The sequence below is a fragment of the Theobroma umbraticum genome, unplaced genomic scaffold (assembly GCF_002168275.2).
Source record: "Theobroma umbraticum cultivar Fairchild unplaced genomic scaffold, ASM216827v3 scaffold_51.0, whole genome shotgun sequence".
In the NCBI taxonomy this organism is placed as follows: domain Eukaryota; kingdom Viridiplantae; phylum Streptophyta; class Magnoliopsida; order Malvales; family Malvaceae; genus Theobroma; species Theobroma umbraticum.
The window spans coordinates 7,382,721-7,404,902 of record NW_018397260.1 but is presented as its reverse complement, the minus strand read 5'-3'; the positions used below and the strand labels follow the sequence as shown (position 1 = coordinate 7,404,902).

Sequence of the window (22,182 nt, the reverse complement as noted above, 5' to 3'; positions counted from 1 at the left end):
AAATAAAAGAGAATAAGAAAAAAAAGTTATGTCTGTTGGAAAAGATCAATAAGAGCAATTCACACAAACAATGTCTATTGGGAATAAGCATCTAAGTCTATAAAAGAAGACCCTCTTTATCCAACAGAACGTATATCAGAAAACAAAAACTTTTCTTCCTTTCTCAAAATTTCTCAATTTTCTTCAATACTATTTTTCTATAAAAAAATACTATAAAAGTTTGATAATCTTGTTATGCTCCAGTGAGTGCTCAGTGGATTGATTTCGTTAGTACAAAACGCTGTCAATAACTGAGTTTCATTGTATCTTCAAGGTTTATACATCGATAACAATCACTGAACTTCATTGTATCTTCGAGGTTTATACGTCGGTAACTCTTTTGTATATTACAAGTGGAGGCAAATAAAACTTTAAAGATAGTGGCATTGATACATGTCTTGAAGCCAATTTCTAAATTTTTCCAGTATGGTGTTCTAACAATTTTAAGGTTTTATTTTCATTTCAACAATGGCTGCGGTAAGTGGAACACTAAAAGAATTAGCTTCTGACTTTGTAAAATTAGATCAGTTTGATGATGACAACTTTCTAAGATGGCAAAAGAATATGGATTTCCTACTATCAACTTTGAAAGTTGTCTATGTTTTGACTGCACCTAAACTAGAAGAAAGAGAAAATGAGTCTGTTGCTGCAACGAGAGAGAGGCAAAAATGGGACAATGTCGATTATATGTGCAAAAGTCACATCTTGAATGGTTTGGCAGATGGCCTATTTGACACATACCAAAACGAGGCTACTGCAAACGAATTATGGAACAAACTGGAAGCCAAGTACATGACAGAAGATGCAACAAGTAAGAAATTTCTTGTTAGTCGCTTTATTAATTATCAAATAATTGATGGACGTTCTGTTATAGAACAACTATGAGAAATTGATAGAATATTTAATCAGTTTAAATAATATAAAATGAAAATGGATGAAATTATAGTTGCATCCTCCATTATAACTTCCTTCATCATGGAAAGACTTTAAAAGAAGTCTAAAATACAAAAAGAAAGAAATAATTTTTGAGGTTTTGGCAAATCATCTTTGAATTGAAGAGGAATACAGGAAACAAGAACAAGTTGCTGTTTCTAGTGAAGCTAAAGTACATGTTGTGGAAGAAGGACAGGCTACTAAGCCTGTAAAAAAAAAAAAATTCAGTGCTAATAGTCCAAAATTCAAAAGAAAGAACAAAAGCAAATGCTTTCATTGCGGAAAACTAAGACATTTCAAAAGGAAATGTCGATTATTGAAAAAGAAAATTACTTTTTTAAATGGTGCTGCTTTTGAAAGTTTTGTAGTTATGATTTCTGAAATCAATATGGTTGAAGAAAATGATGATTGGTGGAATGATTCAGGAGCAACAAAACATGTGTGTATTGACAAAAATTTGTTCAAGAAGTTCACTCCAAGTGACTATGGAAATTTCCTATACACAGAAAATTCTACTATAGCAACCGTTAAAGGTAAGGGGGACTGTTGAGCTTGAGTTCACTTATGGAAAAATTCTAACTTTGAAAGATGTTTACTATGTTCCAGAAGTTAGAAAAAATTAGTACTTGGAAGTCTATTAAATAAGTTTGGTTTCAAGCTTGTATTTGAGGTAAATAAATTCATTTTGTCTAAGGAGGGAATATTTGTTGGGAAAGGTTACATGTGATATGAAATGTTCAAATCAAATATTGTTAATAATAATAAGAATAAAATAGTTGTTTCTGCTTATATGATTGAATCTTCTTATTTATAACATTATAGATTAGGACATTTAAATTATAGAAGATTGGATGACATGTATAAAATAGACTTAATTTCAAAATTTAATCTAAATATTGATAAACACAATACATGCATGCTAACAAAAATAACTAGAAATCCTTTTCCTAAAGTTAAAAGAAATACCAAATAACTTGAATTAATACATAGTGATGTGTGTGATATGCATACACCTACATTAGCTAGAAAGAAATATTTTGCCACATTCATTAATGATTTCTTTAAATATTACTATGTATGGTATTGATACACACCTTGAAGCCAATTTCTAAATTATTCCAATTTGGTGTTTTAACAATTTGTGTAAAAAATGATGTTGCTTCGTCTCTCTGTCTGAATTTGTACATATTCATTTCAGACCAAGATCAATTCATATGCTAGAGGTACTGATTTTATCTATAATTCATAATTGGTGGTGCTTTGTATAATTATTTCTATACACGATCCAAAAACCCATAGTATAATTTTATTGAATTTTTGAACTCTACAAATTTTTTAATTAAAAAATGTTGATGATAATAAATGACCGTTTATGATTTATGATGATATATTAATTAATCTATGCATTAACAATACATTGAATGAAGATATGATTTCTGATTTGTACAATACTCGAACACCAATACGTTTTTTTTTTGGTTGAATATAGGGTCACCACAAACAGCAATAAGTTGGCATTTGTTTTTGTGGCTGAGATGATATCCAAATTAATTAGCAGTCACTTCTCTACTACTTCATCCAACTGTACATACATACATACACAAGGAAAAATTAATTTTTTTTTATTTTTTGATGAATAAATGTAATTGTAAATACATAACATAACTAGTTTGAATTAACACATTCCCGGTAATTTACTTGTAAATAGGTCATTAATGTTCATCATGATCAATGATTAATTGATGCCCACTGATTTTTGAGTTCAACCTAAGAGATGTATCCTGTGTTCATATATGAAGAATTAAAATGTATACTCTAGTACATGACATGTATGAAATGTGATATTAATATATATCCATGCACCCAATTCTCTCAATACGTATTAATTCATATGGTACATATGTTAGGTTTGGAGCTATTGATTTTATGTTTAATTTATCATAACTCATGTAATGTACGATTCAAAATTTCTAGTAATTTCTGTAAATTAATTTAATTTTGGTATAACCGAACACTGTAACACGCCAACACGTGCACCAATGGTCGTATGTTTCTATAGTACTCTACATCACGTGTGTGAGAAGGTTCATATTAGCATTCATCCATGCACCAAATGCCCTGAAAGAAAAGTCGGTGACAATGGGAATGGAGAACTGTTCACTTTGAAGGAAGTCGTGCCAAAGGGTGGAAGAAAAGTTGAGCAAAGTGTTAGGTCTAGGGTCTAAAGCTAGGTTATGTTGGGCAAGGTAACGATCCCTACATGCGAAAGAAGATAACAAGCACGCAGGATCAAAGGGACAAAAAAGCACGTACGAGACAACAATTTAACCCACTTTAAAAGAGAAACTGGTTTTTTGTTTGGGTCCTAGCTTTTTAGAAAGCAATCACAGCTGTGGGCTTAGTCGTAAACACATCAGTGGGGCTTTCTTCTTTTTGTCTTTTTGATAAAATGCGTAAAGAGTCTAAGACACGATCAAGAAATGAAAAACCAACTACGACAGGATACGATAGCTCGCTTTTCTGGCTCTCTGATTCACATTTGACAACTCAAATTGGGTTGCGACTCCTTCCTGCTGGAAGCTAGCGGCAGATTAACGAGGTGCAAAGTGATGGTAAAGAAATGATTTTCTTTTAATCAACAAAGCTTATCCATATTTAATTATTTACAGCCGTTCATGAAAGAGACATTCTTGTATTCGGTAAGAAATGCTTTTGCCTTTGGCCTTTAGCCTTTAGCTAGCAAATTACTAGGTGATTTTATCATAGGTTTTGGAAGTTTGGCGTCTGTAGTTTATACCCATTAGGTGGGAAAGTACAACAGAAGCTATAGTTTTTTTTGTGATTAGCTGGGGACGGGGCAGTGCATAAGAAGACGGACCATGATTGAAAAGATAAACATCAACTCATTACTGGGACCTGCGAACACAAAATCTGATGTCCTTTCATTGGGCTTAAAAGGCTATTCCCAATTTCAGGCGGGGTTACTACCTTGGGTCCCTAATGAAGCCCAAGAATTTAGGCCGACCTAATTCTTTCTGGTATTCAATCTGTCAGTGAATCACAAAATGGTCCATTATTATCATTCCGGGGTTTCCTGTTGCAGCAATTGTGTGTAACTGTTTTTACAGGCTTTACAAGTACTGTAGAACCAGAAAATTAGCAAACAAGGAATTAATGAAAATTGAAAACAAACCACTTGAGCTTAGCTTGAATGGTATACTGAGGTGGAAGTTCAAATAAATATCTCCAGTTCCAAGTTCCAACTACTCTTGCACCGACTAGAATATCCCTTTTTAGTTTCAAATATGGAACCAATCCATGGAAACTTGGAAGATGTAGATACGAGCCGGGCATATGGTGCATTTCACTCCTTTTCCATTGATCAACAGTACCCTCCTTCACGTTCTGGGTGCTAAATTTTGGAGCAATATAAAACAAATTGAAACAGGTCCAGATATATCGCTGTAGCTATGTTATGTCTACCTTGTAGCTATGCCTTTTCTTCGTTTTCACAAAACAGGTCCGGACAGAACCTTGATTCACTCACTGCTTGAAGAATCAGCATCATAATACAACACACATAAGGACACTCAAACTGATGTTATTAGTAGGAAGCTGTGTCATTTGATATATGCATTTGAGCCTTTTGTGCCTGTAAATGAGATTTTAGACACGCGAAACTTAATAGCTCCATATAGAAAAGTAAAACAACCAAGAGTATTCAAAATTTCACAACATACCTCTATTTCCCATTTGCATTTCATCGTGATGATAGTTAGTATCAATGTCTGGACCACAGTTCCACAGATCATTCCAGCCCAGATACCCTGGTTATACAAATTGAAATGCTTTAGTTCTAAACACTAGATATTCAATGTCCTGTAGATTAATAGGACAAATATAGTCATGTTTTCATGTTCTAGTTGAACAGTAATGTCCATTTTTTATAATTTTCATAAGAGAACTTTTTTACCAAATACTTCTCACATGGTATGATTACTTACTGTGATACCAAATTGAAGCAATCCCAAGAAGATACCAAGAGGCACTCCAACTATATAGTAGCTACCTATGTTGACAAATGCCACCACAGCTTGCCAACCAGATCCAACTGCCACACCTGAAAAATCTTTGTACAATGATAAAATAATACGACAAACTTTTGTTCGTGTTTTCAAATAGCAATTGGGTATTGAGCTTTTGACCTGAAAGAACTGGCTGAATACAGTTGAGAAGAATGGTGAATGCCAGTAAGGTTGAGAACTTATTAACCATTGCAATAACAGGAGAACTTGAGGTGAAGATCATTGCAAGTTTCTCATGAAAGGCCATAATAATTGACCAAAAGAAAAATCCAACTGCTAGAGATGTAATCACAGACACTATAGTTGCAAATTTGACACCTTTTGCACTGCCTGCACCAAGCTCATTTGCTACACGCACACTATATTAACAAAACCTACATGTTAGAAAAGAGTAGACAGGGATGGATGAAAGAGTACATAGGGGTGAGAGCTGAAAAACAATCAAGCCAATAAATAATTCGAAATCAGTTGTATCACGATTGAAATGCTCCACAGAAAAACATCTTTGTTTTATATGTAGACTAGAATCCATTCTATTTCTGATCAAAAGAGTCTTTACACCAATACCAAAAATTGGAAACAAGTCTTAAAACTGATTCTGTGGGAATCCAATGCATTTAGTACATCCAATGCCAGACATATGAATAGGTGATGGTTCAATATTTTATAACATATGAATGTGCTATTGTGATTCATCATTTTGCTGGAGACGCTACAATGAATAAGATCATCATCCAAACCAAAATTACAGAGTAAAATGCTTCAGACCATAAAAAAGGAAATCACAAGTATTCATCAATAAGAACAATTCAGTTTTAAAGGAGAGAGAAATGTTCTATTAAAATTTAAGTTAAAAGTCAATAGAAGTTGTTTGTTAAGATAAGCCACCATTCTGCATAGGCACTCTTTTCAGCTCTAAATCTATTGCACATTACATTGCACATTAACGATGAACAACTTAAAGATTTTGTAGTTAGTCGGTTGTAGATAGAGATTCAACTTAAATCTTCCTTTTCTACTTCCAATTTTTTGAAATTCCTATTTGAATTGACTAGCACTTGCACTGTGAGATAGGGAGAGGGACTCACAACCAGAAACATACCCAGTTGCCGCCAAAAATCCCAGCGGAATCATGGATTCCCAGCCCAAGATTGATATGCTGCCAAATGAGAAATTGAAAATTAATCAAGAAGATGCAGCAAAAGATGAAAACAACAAGCAAGTAGTAGAATCTTTTTTTTTAAAAAAAAAGGCAACCCAAGGAAGTGGAACCAACCAAATTGAAAGAGCATCAATTGCAATTTCAGTATTGTGCAGATATCCAGACACTATAATTAATATTCTGTAATAGAAATTCTCCAACCTGAAACATCAAAATAACACAAACCCAGATTATTTCGTATTATAACCAATTCAATTATCAATAAATCAGGACAGATAAAAGACCAATCACGCACAAAAGCATGACACCAGAGGGGAGAGAGAGTTTGAAGAAATCCCAAAGCCCAACGAAAGCCTGTGAAGAAAAACCAGTCCAAGAAAGTGGACATCCACCGCAAACAACATAAAGAAATAGTCCCAAAACTGACAACCACCAGGAGAAATCAAGAGTGATAGCTGTCCCAACAATCCCAACTCTCAACTTGCAAACAAAAACCCAACTCACTAAGACATGAACTGCAAGAGCAATCGCAGAAACCCAAGCAATGACTGCAGTCTTCAGTTGGCTCTGTAAGAATCTCTGCAATGTGAACTGAAACGGGAAGCTTAAGTGAAATGGTATTAGCCAAACTGCAACTAAACCTGTTTGGTCTGCCACGTTGGTTGGTTGTCCAATTAGCTTTAAGATTGGAGCAGCAAAAATGAATAAGGGAAGTAAAAGAATGGAACAAATGAAGAGAACGATCCATGAACGTTGCATGTATATACCCAACATTTGGTGTTGTTTTGCTCCATAAGCTTGTCCACATAGTGTCTCTAATGCACTGGCCATTCCTAACTATATAAGAAAATTGCAAGCTTATAAAGTTGGGGTTTTTTTTTTTAATCAAAATACAAGGAGATATTTTGAGCCGAGAAAAATAAGGAAAATGCCTATAGGGTTGTTAGTTGTTACCAAGAAGCCAAAAGTGATGGCAATGATGACAGTGGTAGCAATTGAAATGGCAGCGAGATTGAGATCACCAAGGTGGCCAGCGAAAGCTTGAGTTATGACAGTCATGGAAAACATGGTCAGGCGGCTGAAGATGGAGGGACCTGCAACTAGCCATAGCTTCTTTGTCTCAACCCAAGTTTTGCTTATAAGATTTGTCTCTACGGGCTCCTGCTGTTGGCAGTGGAAGTGTCGACTTTGGTCTGTGGTTGAAAGAATCAAAGGTTCTTCCTGTTCTTGTTGTATCGTGCCCATGTCTTGGGCGTCTGGCGGTGATCCTCAGCCCCTGCCGCCTCGAGACAAGGAGAGGCTTAGAGTCAGCAGCTAAAGGACTCTGCAAACAGGCCTCTTTCAATTCGTGGCCGTAACGGGCCTGGAATTATTGATCATGGAAAATGGGCTGTCTGCTGCCAACTCCAAGTCACAGAGGGAAGACTGCAACTCAAAATCTTGACCTCCCTATGTTGGGCTTTTGAAGAGAATTTTTATCTACAAGCCCATTAAATATTAAATTAATATTACGAAAATGTTATTAAATATAAGTTCCTCTATTTGATAGTATTAAGATTATGGTTAATATTTGATGCATTGATAATGTATAGCTTCTATACACTATCAGCTCACTAAAATATGACATTTCATTAATAAGAAAAGTAAAAAATCTTAAGGGATTAAAAATTAAATATTAAAATTTTATAATAATTAATTAAACAAAAAAAATATTTTCACTGTTCTATCTCTATCATATATTCTATTTCTTGTTCTCTATCTGTATCTCTCTCCAACTCCATTATCTTCTTCTCCTTTTCTTTTATTATCTCTCCAACTCCAACATCTTCTTCTCCTCTTCTTCCATTAAAAAGCAGTTTTGCTAAATTTTACAACTTCTTGTTTTCTTATTCTTCTTTTAAAGAGATTGAGAAAACACAACTTTAAAGAAAATGATAAAATTAAGAGTTAAATATATAAATCTTATAAGCAAAATTTTATTAAGTTAACAATTTTACCTCTAATTAACAGAATTAAGTCAAAAATTATTCTTTTCTTAATAGCCATATCACACCTTTATTTCCTGTGGTGTTGCAAAGGAAAATTCACGTAGTTGATTTTGAAACTCTTGTCAAATGGTTAGTAATATCCCATGACTAATTTTTATTTAAAATCTTGGAAACGTGTGTTTATATAACATATCATATGAATAATGATTTTGGTTTAAATACTAAAAAACATGTGATTTAGTTTATCATCTCAAGGTTAAATTTATTAACATTTTGGGTTTAGTAAAATGGTAAAGCAACACCTTAAAAGAATTTTGGTTATGATAAGGATTGGGAGTTTTATGAGTGTATTCTAAGGAAAAAAAACCCTAATAAAAGGAACAATTTTGGACTTAATGTGCAAAATTGTTGACTAAATAAAATTATACTAATAAGACTTATTTATTTGAATATTGTTTTGTCAATCTCTAAAGAATAAAAAAAATCTAAAAATTACTCTTGAAGTTACAAAATTTTGCAAAACCTAATTTTAATAGAAGAAGAAGAGGAAAAGAAGATGATGCAATTAGAGAGAAATAGAAAAGAAGAGAACAAGAAAAAGAATGGTTGAGAGAGATTGAAAAATGAAAATATTTTATTTTTTATTTAATTAATTATTATAAAATTTTAATATTTAGTTTGAAGTGCTTAAAAATTTTCTATTTTACCTCATTAATGAAGTGACACATTTTGATGAGTTCACAGTGTATAAAAATTATACATTGTTAATGCATCAAATATAAATTCTTAAGATTAACCTTCAACTAAGCTTTTAAGTTTCAACAAAATTGAGTGGTCAAAATACAATTCCAAGTGGGAAAAAAAAAATGTTTGCAAAAGGCTTAGCTTTCTTTGCGTGAGAAAGTGATGGTTAAGCATGTGAAGTGCAGGTAGGCAAGCTTTCAAAAAGTCCAATATTTCTTTGTGACAGTAGTTTGATTCCTCTAAACATTATCAAGAAGAATATATATATATATATATATATATATATATATATATATATTCAAATGCAAAATGCAAAGGGCTTTTCAAACAGTTCACTTTACAGGACTCATGATTCCCCTTAATACTATACAAAAATCCTCCAAGTTGGTGTTTTATTATAGTATGTTTGGTATTAGTAAATGATGGGAGTTGTACACTTTGGACCATGCATGCGGACAAACTAACACCACGTTTGGGTGGCTTGATTTTCAATTAAGGAAATTAATATATTCCTGAAAAAAAACTTAATTTAATTTGATTATTATGATTATGATTAGATTCGGTTTACTTTAACTAATTGACTATTCTGGCGCCAGCAATGGCGAAGCCCTGCTTGTCGCCGGGTAAACTGGGTGCTGTTTCTCCCATTAAGAAACCAAGATTAATTGGAGAAAGCCCCCATCCATGGCAAATGACCCTGAATTTTTATTACATATTATGGTCTTCTGGTTATTTTTCCAATTGATTAGTATTTGCCTTTAATGAAAGGAACTATGTACAGGATTTAAAGAATTCCCTCCAAGCAGAAATAGGCACTACATGCTCTGGCTCTCATGATAGAAATCATGAAAGATTATACCTAACCACAAAAATAAGAAAAAACAACACTTGAGGGGAAAAAAACTGTCTAGCCACCGCAAACTTTTATATATATATAAAACAAATTCGTTGAACCACGTGGGCTAACTAAGAGTCGAAGATATATATTGAAAATCAATGGATTTTGTTAATTAATAACAGGCATTGATAAGTACTAGTAAGAGACATACGCAAGCACGTTTTAATGCAATGGGATTAGATTAAAAGAACCCAGAACAAAAATAAAAAAGAATTTCAGAGTTGTTGATTATTTGCTTCCAATTTTAAAGTATTTAGTATTTCATTTCATGTCGTCATGCATGGTTTATTCTATAGATATATACAGCAACCAATAATAATGGGTATGGAGTGCACCCTCGTGGGAACTTACTCAATATATTATGATTCTCAAAACTTAATTTGGCCTTGGAAGCGAAGGTCATCCAATTGTTAACGCAAGGGACAGCTAAAAAGTACGTTCAATGTGCATGTGATATGTTGCACTTAGAACACTTTCGAGCCCACAAGTAGTACAAATAGAGGCCCTCCGCAGCCGAAGTGTTCATCCCTTGTAGCAATTGCAAGTACTGCATAGGGAGATTGGAGCATCTCGTTTCCACCAAAAATGGCCTATTATTACAGTTTCTCCACACCACCAACACCAATGTCACCATCTCCTCCTCCTCCTCCTCCTCTTCCATGCAACCATGTCACGGCACCACCTCCACCAAAACACCACCACCACCATCACCACATGCCATCGCCACCACATCATCATCATGGCCACCATAAGACTCCACCCCCGCCACCACCTTATCCAGTTTCTTCACCAACTCCAACAACCCTCCCAGTATCACCTCCAAAAGCAACTCCAAATGCACCACCACCATCACATTACTGTGCACCGCCAAAACCAACTCCAAGTACCCCTTCTAGTCCAGCTCCAGTGCCCTCCCCGCATCCTGCAACCCCAGGTACTCCTCCAAGTAAGGGATCACCTCCTAAACCCTTACATCAACCAAGCCCTGTAGAGGTCCAACCCCACCACCAAAATTACCGCCATATAAAGTGCCACCGCCAGCAGCTGCACCAGGCCCATACATTGGTAAATCACCTCCTACTCCCCACAAGGGAAACACCACCGCCAGCTAAACCACAAAATCTTCATCACCTCCATACTCGCCACCAACTCATTACGTGCCACCACCAAAACCACACCCGCGGAGGCTTATCTCCCGCACCACCACCAGCTTTTTATGAGGCAACCCCACCTTTCAGTTCTTTGCCACCATCATCAGGCGTAGCAGCAGCACCACCACCACCAGGAGGCAACCACATACAGCTATTATCGTCGTGTGCGTTTCTCTCGGTGGTGCCTTTTTCCTCGCATTCCTTGTGGCTGGTCTCATTTGTTTAGCGAAAAAGAAAAAGAAGCCGGTGATGGTTCCTGCAGCAGCGCCTTGCTCTGACGAAGAACATGGACATGCCTATGAGACAACCCTAACAAACCGATATGCAGAACAATCCGTGGCAGAACCAATTGGGGACGACGCTCATATTCACCAAACTATAGGCACCGCCGCTGTTGGTTCACATGTTGGGGCCCCGGGTAGCCCACATTGTGAACCGGGGCTCGATGGCGGTTCGTCTCATCACCGAGCTTACTGTTAAATTAATTAGTTATTCAAGGTTTGTAATAATTGAATTGCTACTTGCATGTAGCCCTGGCTGCTTAATTTGTCTTTGTGCCAGTTCATTGTCGTTTGTTGGCATTTGTAATAATAAGTTTCATGAATTTATTAATTTGATTAATTGTTTAAAACGTGTTTGTTGACCTTCTGCTAGTGCTAACCATAGCAGTAAATCTGGGGAGCACCTTGACAGAAGCCAAAATATATGACTTCCACAGTATATTACAGACTATGTGACTTCCGTGTCATACGTGGGTTGTAAGTAATTTCAAAGTGATAAATAAAAAGGATTTCTTCCTTCGTCTCAATCAGATTTCGGTTTAAGCACTGATGCATTGATCTTCAGCGTAGGGTTTTGCATTCAAACAAGACCAAACACATTCTTATTGTTACTTAGGCGACTAGAGTAAGACAAATCGATAGCTCATTGAAGCATAAGTTGACTTCAAAATCAGGTGTGCCAGCGTGATATTTTATTTATTATCAATAATAACAACAATACAAGAACTAAACACTTTAACATATCGGATCAATTATATGTATCCTTTGTTGCCGTAGACATCGATCTTAAATTCTTAAGGTTGAATAGTTGGGGTTGTGGATTAATTGAATTTTTTTTGAGTTTCCAACCACGCTAAGGATATAATCTATTAACAACAAAGTCTCCTGTTGCAGTTTTAATCAAATAGCTCTAGATGTCAAGGCGGTGCTGGTAATGGCTGCTCTCGGGTAGAACTTATCTGTATAGGTTTTGTTGTATGTGAGCTAGCGTTGTATATTAGCGCTATGGAATGTTTGTGTTGGATGATTGCTGGCTCTATGTTAGGTTTTGGGACATGGGTGTGCTCCGGCTACAAAGCAAAATCAATGTTGCGCTGTAAGGGTGGTTTGTATCGTTGCTGAAACAGGTTGTGTAAGAGTGAGAAACAAACCTCGCGATGCTCTATTTTCCAGGTCTTACAAGCTGTTGTAATTTCTAGGTGCTAAATCTGACTGCTGGAAAAGGAGGAGTAGGATCAGCATAGAATTTGCTGGGTGCTGTTGCATCGCTATGTTGGTTGTCGGGCTGCAAAGGCGGGTCATTGCAGGACAGACTGTGTAAGAGCTAGAAACACTGTCCTATAATGCTCTGTTTCCAGGTCCCTACTTTCTGATCTCTTGTATTAACATGAAGTAATAATTGCGATGCTTGGGATGAGTCGGGATGTAATTCATGTCCGTTGAAATGAGTCCGTAATAAGTTTTTTGATCCCGGGTGGCTGCATCATTAGCCACTGTGAGTAATTTACAAAGGTCCCTGCCACAGGGCCGATGGCTCTTTAGTCAAGCCGCCATATCAAAAAGTACTATATGAATGGAATCTAAGTGATCTACACAATTAGACCCCACTCATCTTTATCAGTTATCACTTGAACTCAAATTGAAATATATACTACTAGCAAGGGACATGGATTTATATTCATTTTTTAACTTTGGGTCATTGTTACTGTGCAAATTGTCATCAGAGTTATATCTTTTGTCAATGCATAAACCTGTATTTATTTCTACTCCTGTTTAAGAATGAATTTGTCATTTAAAATTAACTTATCATAAGAAAAAAAATAATTACCTTTGGGTAGCTGCAATTTAATTTATAATAAGGCATAGGTTTAGGAAAAAAGACAATTATGTAGAAAAAATTCTTGCACGTAACATTTATTAATTCTTCATCATCACAAATGAAACAATTTGTAATTTTGTATCACTGCAGCCAACTGTAAGTTGCAATAGCCTAAGCAAAAGGTCGCCACTCCGTCGCATGACATGGAAATTTTCTGGCTTTGCTTTTGGTCAATCTTAACCTCATTAACCCCGCCATGTTTCGACCTGGAACCATTTTCCAAACAATTTACATGAAGTAAAACAACAACAAACAATCAAATAAAGCCCAATCCCATCAAACTTTTATGCAAATCAAGACAACAATATAACATATATATATATATTTTTTATTGAAAGCCAAGGAGTTTGAAGTTTTAAATATGTCAGCCTTTTGAGGAGGTATATGTTTGTTTGCTAGCCAGTCCTGAAATGGCCCTCAGCATGAAGAGCCCGCCGGCCTATCACAATCGGGTGGTTCAGCATGCGAACCAACAGCAGCAGCTCCAACCTCAGCGGCTTCGTGAATTCGAATATCATCGTCTATGGTGACAGTTACTGTCTGCTCCCCGCATGGACCAGTGGTGAGGTCTCTTCGACATGTCGATATTCGTCAACGCAGGGGGAGGAATCGGCCTCTTCTTCTTCTTAGCCAAGCAGAAGAGACCAACTGCTAGGAATGCAAGTAAGAGGCGCCGCCTAGTGAGACGCATACAGCTATAATAACCGTGTGGTCAGGAGGACCCGGAGGTGGCTGTGGTCCTGGTGTTGGAGGCCCATAATGAGGTGAGGTGCCATTGGAGGTATAATTGGCGGTGCTGTTGGAGGTGGAAGAGGTGCATAGTATGGTTACATGGGGGTGGGGGTGGGGGTGCGGCAGTATGGTATGGTTGCATTCAGGTGGTGGTGGAGGCGGCGGTGGTGGAGGTGGAGTGGGGAGGGGGTGGAGGTGGAGGGTGGAGGTTGGCGAACATGGTATGGTTGCATTTAGGAGGTGGCGGCGGCGGTGGTGGTGGTGGGGAGTAATATAGGTAGCCAGTCATTGTATAAGGAAAACTAAAGAATCGTTAAATGCACCAATTAAGCTTGGATAAAATGGCTATAAGGGTGCGCAGTATTTATACTAGTAGGATTGTCTGACCTTGAGTTGAGTATTCAAAGTCTTAATAGCAACATTTAACTTCTTAATTTGCTGACATATTCATATTTCGCTCTCCCCACCTTCGAAGCATCATTCATTAACAAGGAGTTAATCCAACGCAGATTACACATCACTTTGAAAGTAAGCAAACGCGTGATCAAATCTCAAATTTACGGTCTTGTCACTTATGAATGATGAGTAGAAAAGCTTTGTTGCTGCTTCTATCAGTTCGATGACATTAGTAATGCCAACTTTCCAATTATATATCATTCTATTGCCCAACATCTATAGTATAATATATATATATATATATATATATATATGAGCACAACTCTTTTCTTATTGATTTGTGTTCATTGACAAAATCTTTATGAGCTTCACTTCACATTTCTTGGCCTGGGTTGTTGGAAGATCTTAGATTTTGAGGAATTATGGAAATTAAATTAATGAAAGCAGCTGGTAAACAACAAAATTTAAGTTTAAGATATAGTAGAATTTGGATAAATATTTTAGATTTGAGTTATAATAATTCCTTTTGTATAAAAAAACAAAAGCAAAATAACTTATATATATATATATATGTTGGCCATCATCATTAAATTAAGTACTATCAGATCATCATCAATCATAGAATTTAAACATTTAACTCAATAGTAGTTATATGTATTTATATCAAAAAAGTTAAGTTAAATTTTTTATCAAGAAAAATGTGATAATTGAATGTATTGAAATATTCACAATGTAAAAGAAAAAAATGGAATCTAGATAACTTGCATAGGTTTTTAACTTAATGATGAAAAAAGGGTTTATTAAGATTAAAGCTTAATTAATCTCACAAGTTACAAACTTTAGTGTCATTAAATAGACTAATTTATCACACAATAAGCATCATGACCATGAATAACAGAACGAACTCGACCCATTTTATGAATCTATTTGATATACTGTCCTTGTTTCAAGCTCTTAAATTCTTTTATATATATATATATATATATATATATATAAAGACTTTGTTCAATAAACGTTTAGAATTCCATTGATTAGGGCAGAACAGTTAATCAGTCATTAAGGATAAAATGTATTACTGGACAAGTATTAAATTACATTTTTAATAATACTAGTGTTTGAGTACTACCCTGTGGTGCAGTCCATGGATAGTTTTGGTTGGTGCAAAAGGGCAGTCAACTGTAAATATACAAACACACGTGATTCAAATCATAGCAAAATCTCAACTGCATATATATATATATATAGATCAGAAAAATTCCTTGTTGAATAAATCTAACATCTTTTTCATTCTCTCAAAAACTCTGTCAAGTTGCATTATACTAACTTTTTTCCTAAGGTTATTTGCTATTTCTTATATGTTAAAAGCAGCTGTTTCTCCTAAGGTCTGAGATGTAAGCTTATCTAATGGCCACATTTCTCCTTATAAAAAGGATAGGTTTCAACTGTAATTCCCCCCCACCTCCAGTCGTCAGTACAGAATTTGTTGCATTGCGAGTACTTAACAATAAGGCGAAAGAGAAAAAAAGGATAGTCTCTAATTAACTGTAATCTGAAACAGAGACAAGATCGATGTTTGCTTCTACGACAAGTAGGTTTTAGCTAGGTATGACCTTCACCAAACTCCGACCAGTGCTTCTTACCTTGACAGGGGACGACGTTGTCATTTCCATGTTTCACTTATTCTCACATTGTGATTTGACCCAGTTCAGTATTTCAGGATATATCGAGCAAAATAAGAGGCACTAAGAATCAACTCATCCAGCTCTGATTGTAACTAGCTAATGGTCCAAGCCCTATTGGTATGGCGTGCGATTAAGCATTAATTCTTTTCGGTTGCTTATTAAGTTAATGGTTTGAGAGATCAATGGCAAGTTTTTTGATAAGTTGTGAGGACTGAGGCATCGATAATGCTAAAGTGAAGATCATCATCCTCCTAGTACCGAGATGGTGTCTAACATATATAGGCAAGGAAGCATTTTCTTGAATCAGGTGCTGCATCATTTCAAAGTCCCGCAGGGCCAGTTGGAGGCAGAATTAGCATTGAATCTAATTGGTTACCTCAGGATAATTTAACGGATCATTTTCTTTCGTCAATTTCTCAACTAGTTTCATGACATCTTTGGTTAGTATCAAAAACCAAGCACCAGCTATATTCCGCACCAAATATAAAGAAAAGGCAACTTGGGGGAAAGTGATCAAGCCTTTGTGTGTGTGTGTGTATATATATATATATAGATAAGGTTTCGTGTAAGAAACCAATTGAAAACGTCGAAGAATGAAACTTGAATCCCAATCTTTATCTATTTTACTATCATTAAAACATACCCTTATCTGCTTTCACACCGTTAACCCACTTGATTTTTTATTATATTACATCAGTCTAACAAAGTAGATATTTCATTACTTGCATACCTAGGGAAATATGATCTGTCCCTTGATCAGATTGCATTTGCTCAAGCAACTTGATTAGCATAAAATAATTGCCATTATTGTCAGACTAAGGTATTTGCCCGAAATTTCCACCTTGAAGAAAACTTTAAAAGAATCCGGAAAGGGTACCGTGGATGACTAATGGTGATGGCAAAGTGCCGTATGGCCTAAGCATGTACACTATCCGTCAACTCTCTCAGAAATTTGGACGTCGTCCCGAACTCCAAAGCAAAATGAACTTTCAGGCCCATGAACAATGGACGGACCTCCTCCTGATGTTTATGTATGTAGAGGAACGGGCTTGAATCAATAAATGGACGTTGAATAATAACAGTATATAGTGGCATTTTGTCATAATTGATAACAAATAAAAAGCATTAAATATAAATTCATAATTAATTTAAGATTTGGAAACTAACCAGATCTTATCTCAATAATAAATAAGAGAGTTTGAAATATTGAGATTTAAATTCAAATCCAACAAGTGTGGGCTTGGTCTAACGTATCAAATTCTATAATTTTTTTTTCTCAGCCAATCAAGAAGTTTCATTAATCATAGAATAGTTACAAAATGTTAGCCTAATGTCATAGGTACAGCAACTGCAGCAAAAGATGAATAAATATTTGTTGCTGGAGGAAGAAAATAAAAGATATACAGCACCTGGAATCATAAACATGATTACCACCAAGCTGCGAATGAAGTGTCTTTATCAACTCCATGCCTCGCTAGAGAGTCTGCGAAACTATTACCTTCTCTATAGATGTGATTGAAGGACATTGTGTCAAGTGAGACACGTAAAGAATCAATCTCATTGAATATGCTCCATTTATCCCAAAGTCTCTGTTCGACAGAATTAACCCATGTGAGAGCGACTTGTGAATCAGATTCAATAATTAGTGGTGAGGTCGCATAGGGTGAGGCAGCAAAAAGGCGCAAAGCCTTTAGAATAGCCATCAACTCTGCAAGGTTCGAATCGCACAAGCCAAGGGGACTGAAAAATAATCTCGTGACAAAGCCATCCAAATTTCAGAGAACACCTCCACAGCCAGCAGGTCCTGGCTTACCTCTAGCCGACCCGTCAACGTTGAATTTGAATTCTCCCATGGGGGGTGAGAACCATGTAACACCCACACATTGGTGGAGCGGTGTCCTCCTTGACAAAGAAATACGTGGTTCAAACCACCAACCTAAATCATCAATGGCATCAACACCTTCACAGGCTCGGACCCAGAACAATGATCGTAGTTTAATGACGTAAAAAATTTGAAGGCCATCCCAAACCTTAGCATTAAAGGTTGATTCATTGCGTGCCAGCCAAAGAGACCAAAGGGTTGCCCCACACACAATCATCCATCTCTTATGGAAACATTCCCTTAGGGATAACCTGCCCATGCCTGAAAAAAGAGGAGATTGTGTTAGGAAAGCACCAAGGTATGCCCTACCATTTAAGAATGAGGCCCCATACGGTCCAACTTAAGCTACATGTGTGTAAGACATGTGAGCAACTTTCATCAACCAGGCCACACCATACCCAACGAAGCTGATCAGAACTGAAGTAAACTCCATGAGATAGTAGGAAGGGTTTTGTAGGATGACAGTGTGAATTGCAAGCCATAAAAAACATTGGACTTTTGGTGGAATGGCCATTTTTCATAATGATTGGAACAAAACTGAGTTATTATCAGTTGTGGTGTCCAACAAAGAACAGAAAGTTTTTACTGAAAAAGATCCGCGCGCATCATGCTTCCAAACCAACGATCGTCTCTTAATGGAAAAAGAGAAATAGAAGAGAGAGAATTCAAAATCAGATCGATGACAGCTTTTTCCAAGCATATATACACGTCTAAAGTTAATTGACCATTATCCATTCTGTCGAGCGTTGAGAACATTCAGCCAAAGAAAAGAGTCGAGGGAATTTAACAGAGAGTGGTTCATCCTTGATCCATTTGTCCAACCAGAAAAAATTTGTTGCTCCGTTTCCCACTATCCAATGACAGGCATGGAGGCCAATGAGGTTATGAATCTCCTCCGAGGATGTGAGTTGCACAATACTCTTCCATACAGAAGACATTCTCGCTGTGTGAGATTTTGAGGGTGTCCAATGCCTTGTGCCTATCCCATATTTCTCCACTACCAATCTCCTCCATAGTGCTTTCTCATCCGTACCATATTGCCACCACCATTGCGAGAAAGCTAGATTCTGTGAGAAAGACTAGTGATTCCTAGTCTCCATACCGCTTTGGCCTGCAAACAATACTCCACTTAACCTTGGAGATTTTGCATTTATCTGAGGATCCACCCCACAAAAAGATCATTCAAATGCTCCAATTTACGAAGAACACCTTTGGCGCTTCAAAAATGGAAAAATAGAAGAGAGGAGTGAGTTAAGAACTGAGTTAACGAGAGTGATCCTGCCTCCGAGAGATAAGTACTTCCTTTGTCAAAGAGCAAGCTTCTTTTTGAAATTATTGATGACTGGGTCCCAAGTGGAAATTCTCCTAGGGCTAGCACCAAAAGGAATACCAAGGTAATTAAAAGGAAGGGATCCAAGTTTGCATTGCAACAAAGAGGCAAACTCATTGCCCAAAAATCAGGAATGTCAACTGGAAAAGCAGAAGATTTCTGAAAATTGATACGAAGTCCAGAAGAAAGCTCGAAACAATGAAGGATCCGTTTAAGGTTTCGTGCTCCTTAAGTTTCTAGGTGCATAAAAATGATGGTGTCATCTGCGTATTGGAGATGTGAGAGTGAGAAGCCAGATGATGAAAGAGTGATGCCACGAAATAAGCCAATAAATTCTGCCTTTTCAAGAGAGAGATGAAGGGTTTCCACAGCCATGATGAACAAAAATGGAGAGAGTGGATCTCCCTAGCGCAGTCCTCGCTTCATGGGAAACTCAGGGGTGGCTGAGCCGTTGACTAACACAAAAAGCCAAGCAGTGGATAAACACTCAAAAATCCAGCTACACCATTTCTGACCAAAGCCCATAGCTTGCATAACAAAAAGTAAAAAGTTCCAGTCAACGCAATCAAAAGCTTTTTCGAAGTCCAACTTGAGAATAATACCTCCTTCATTGTGAATTTTACGCCTCATGCTATGGATGACTTCGTTGGTCAGCATGATGCTGTCCATGATTTGGCAAACTCTTTATGAAGGCACTTTGGTGGTCGCTGATAACTATACATGTAACTTTTGTCAAAATAAAAATGCCCACCATCCTTTTCCCCATCGCATGTGCTTACATGTACCGTTGCAGGAGTTGATGACTACCTCTGTTTCAACTTGTTCTTTAATCATTGCCTCGCATGCAGCTGGCTTTCACAGCAGGGTTTGCTTTCATTTTGCTTAAGCAAAAGTTCACTTCTTATTCCGTAAACGCTGTGTTTTTGTTAAATGCAGGATGCTGTGTTTTTGTTAAATGCAGGATTTTCTACAAAGAAAAATTTCAAGCGGATAAGGGATAGCTCTTGCAGTCTCAATCTGGGGCTTCATTTCATACTTTTACGGTGAGATAAAGCAAAGGAAGGAAAAGAAACCAACTCCTGAAACGGAAATGTCAATAGTTTCTAATCGTATGGAAACTGCTTAATGCTCGGAATATTGCTCCTGCACATTTGCGAAAGAAGCAAGAAATATATCCTAGTTAGATAATAAGAAATATCTTTTGTATGTTCTTGTAAGGGTTCATGAATGTCTTATGTTTTCTTACGCATGTATGTGTGTACTGTTATTCTCTTAGCGTTTCTTTCCTGATACTTAGATTAACATTCAAATACATCTGAAAACAGTTATTAAGAAACTATTAATTAAGATGTTAATTTGTTGGATAATTACTTGAAATCGGGGCTATTTCTTCATTTATGTCCCCATAGCATCAATGTCCTTGTATAGGATCAATCAAACCTCTTACAAAGTAAAACAACAAATTCAGTCACAAATTCAAGTGGCCGACCAAGCTCGAGGAAAAAGTTGTCAGCATCTCCTAACAGCCGCTACACTCTTAAATCATACTATGCTCTGAGAAACGTTGTGCTATAATCATGTGGACTACAATATAATGCCATTAAAATGCCCTCGAGCGGTTGCACTGGAAGAGCTGCATTTATTTACTTGTTTTTCATTAAACTAATATCTGCAGGAGATTTGAAGTAAAAAGAGGAATATACAAGTACAATGAAAATGTACCTTTTCATTTATTGTATTGATGAAAAAACTAGAGGCTATAATAAGACCAAAACTGGGACAAAAAGGAAGCGTTTTCTGGTGCCCAAATAATTGGTTAGCAAGAGAATTGAGGCCTCTGAAAATATAACAATCCCCAAGAACAGCGGGGGCATATCCTATATCCTCCATTGGCATGCATATCCTCATTGCTTTGAGTCAGTTTAGCCCACTGCCTTTATCAGGAAGAGCACGCTAAAGCTCAATCACAAATCTATTGTTGGGACTAAGATGGTGCTTGAGACCAAGAGAAGGAAGATCATGCAATGCAAGCCGCATGGCGGTTTACGTTTGTTATTTGTCACCTGCCTCAGAAATTTAGATCCCGTCGGAGCTTTAAAGCAGAACTAACTTCCGGACCCATGGACGATCCTCCCATGTTTACCAGTTAACGGCTTGGATCATTCATGTACGTCAGAACCACCTCCAATGCTACGCCTTGGGACTTATGTTAGGTATACAGCCTAAAGCTAGAGTCCAAGACCGTAGACTGATTTTGGGCATTGGTTTGAGTCCCCGTTTCTCTGTGATTAATTTGATTATATGTCACAGTTCAGGAATCCAGATCAGCCCAGACCCGACAGGTATAAGGTAGAAATATCTATATATCTTGAGTGTGTTTAATTTGATTTGAACTTTTAGAGTTGTTAATATATATCAAAATTTAGATGTAAATTTATTAATTTAAATTAAGATTTAGATTTAATTTGAATATTATCTTTTCAAATTAAATCTTTTATCAGTATTTTTTTATCCTATCTTATTCTTATCTTATAATCTAATCTTATCTAACAAGGGACCATCAATCTATTCTCCTTTATTTATAGCACAAATCAGAAAAATAACAAAGACATTTCAAAATTAATTTTTATTTGATCATTTTTAATAAGAAACTTCTTTTTTTTACAAAATATAGATATTTTAAAAGAATAATTTCAAGACTGATAGCCAAGACTGGTAAGTGGATAAACACTAAAACACTACTAAATTTTGAATAACAACCATATGTAGTGTCTTTTTTGGGTAATTGACAATATATAAAAATTATAGTGCATCAAATATAAACCCATAATTAATTTAAGATCTTATCTTAATAATAAAGAAGAGAGTTTGAAATATTGAGATCTTAAGTTCAAACTCAGGAAGTGTGAGTTTGGTGTACTTCGTATCAAATTTATGTAATTATATATTAATTTGTTAGTCAATTATTTGTTATATTAGATATAATACTTGATTATGATT

The 22,182-nt window shown here is 36.2% G+C and overlaps 1 protein-coding gene across 1 annotated transcript; it reads right to left on the bottom strand.

Annotated features, from left to right (window-relative positions):
• Positions 1 to 3,929: 3,929 nt before the first annotated feature.
• LOC110416647 (protein DETOXIFICATION 27-like) lies at positions 3,930 to 7,514 on the bottom strand. Its single transcript, XM_021428680.2, has 8 exons — positions 7,174 to 7,514; positions 6,515 to 7,056; positions 6,334 to 6,420; positions 6,160 to 6,216; positions 5,178 to 5,416; positions 4,977 to 5,092; positions 4,713 to 4,799; positions 3,930 to 4,624 (listed from the first exon to the last, which is right to left on the bottom strand). The coding sequence occupies exons 1-8, from the start codon at positions 7,462 to 7,464 to the stop codon at positions 4,577 to 4,579; spliced, it is 1,467 nt and encodes a 488-aa protein (XP_021284355.1). The 5' UTR covers positions 7,465 to 7,514; the 3' UTR covers positions 3,930 to 4,576.
• Positions 7,515 to 22,182: the final 14,668 nt, after the last annotated feature.

Excerpts from the sequence above, each read along its gene's own strand:
- LOC110416647 (XM_021428680.2), bottom strand. The coding sequence starts at position 7,464 with ATGGGCACGATACAACAAGAACAGGAAGAACCTTTGATTCTTTCAACC. Across the intron at positions 7,057-7,173 it reads CCATCACTTTTGGCTTCTTG|TTAGGAATGGCCAGTGCATT; the intron begins GTAACAACTAAC and ends TTTCTTATATAG. Across the intron at positions 4,625-4,712 it reads AATGCAAATGGGAAATAGAG|GCACAAAAGGCTCAAATGCA; the intron begins GTATGTTGTGAA and ends TCTCATTTACAG.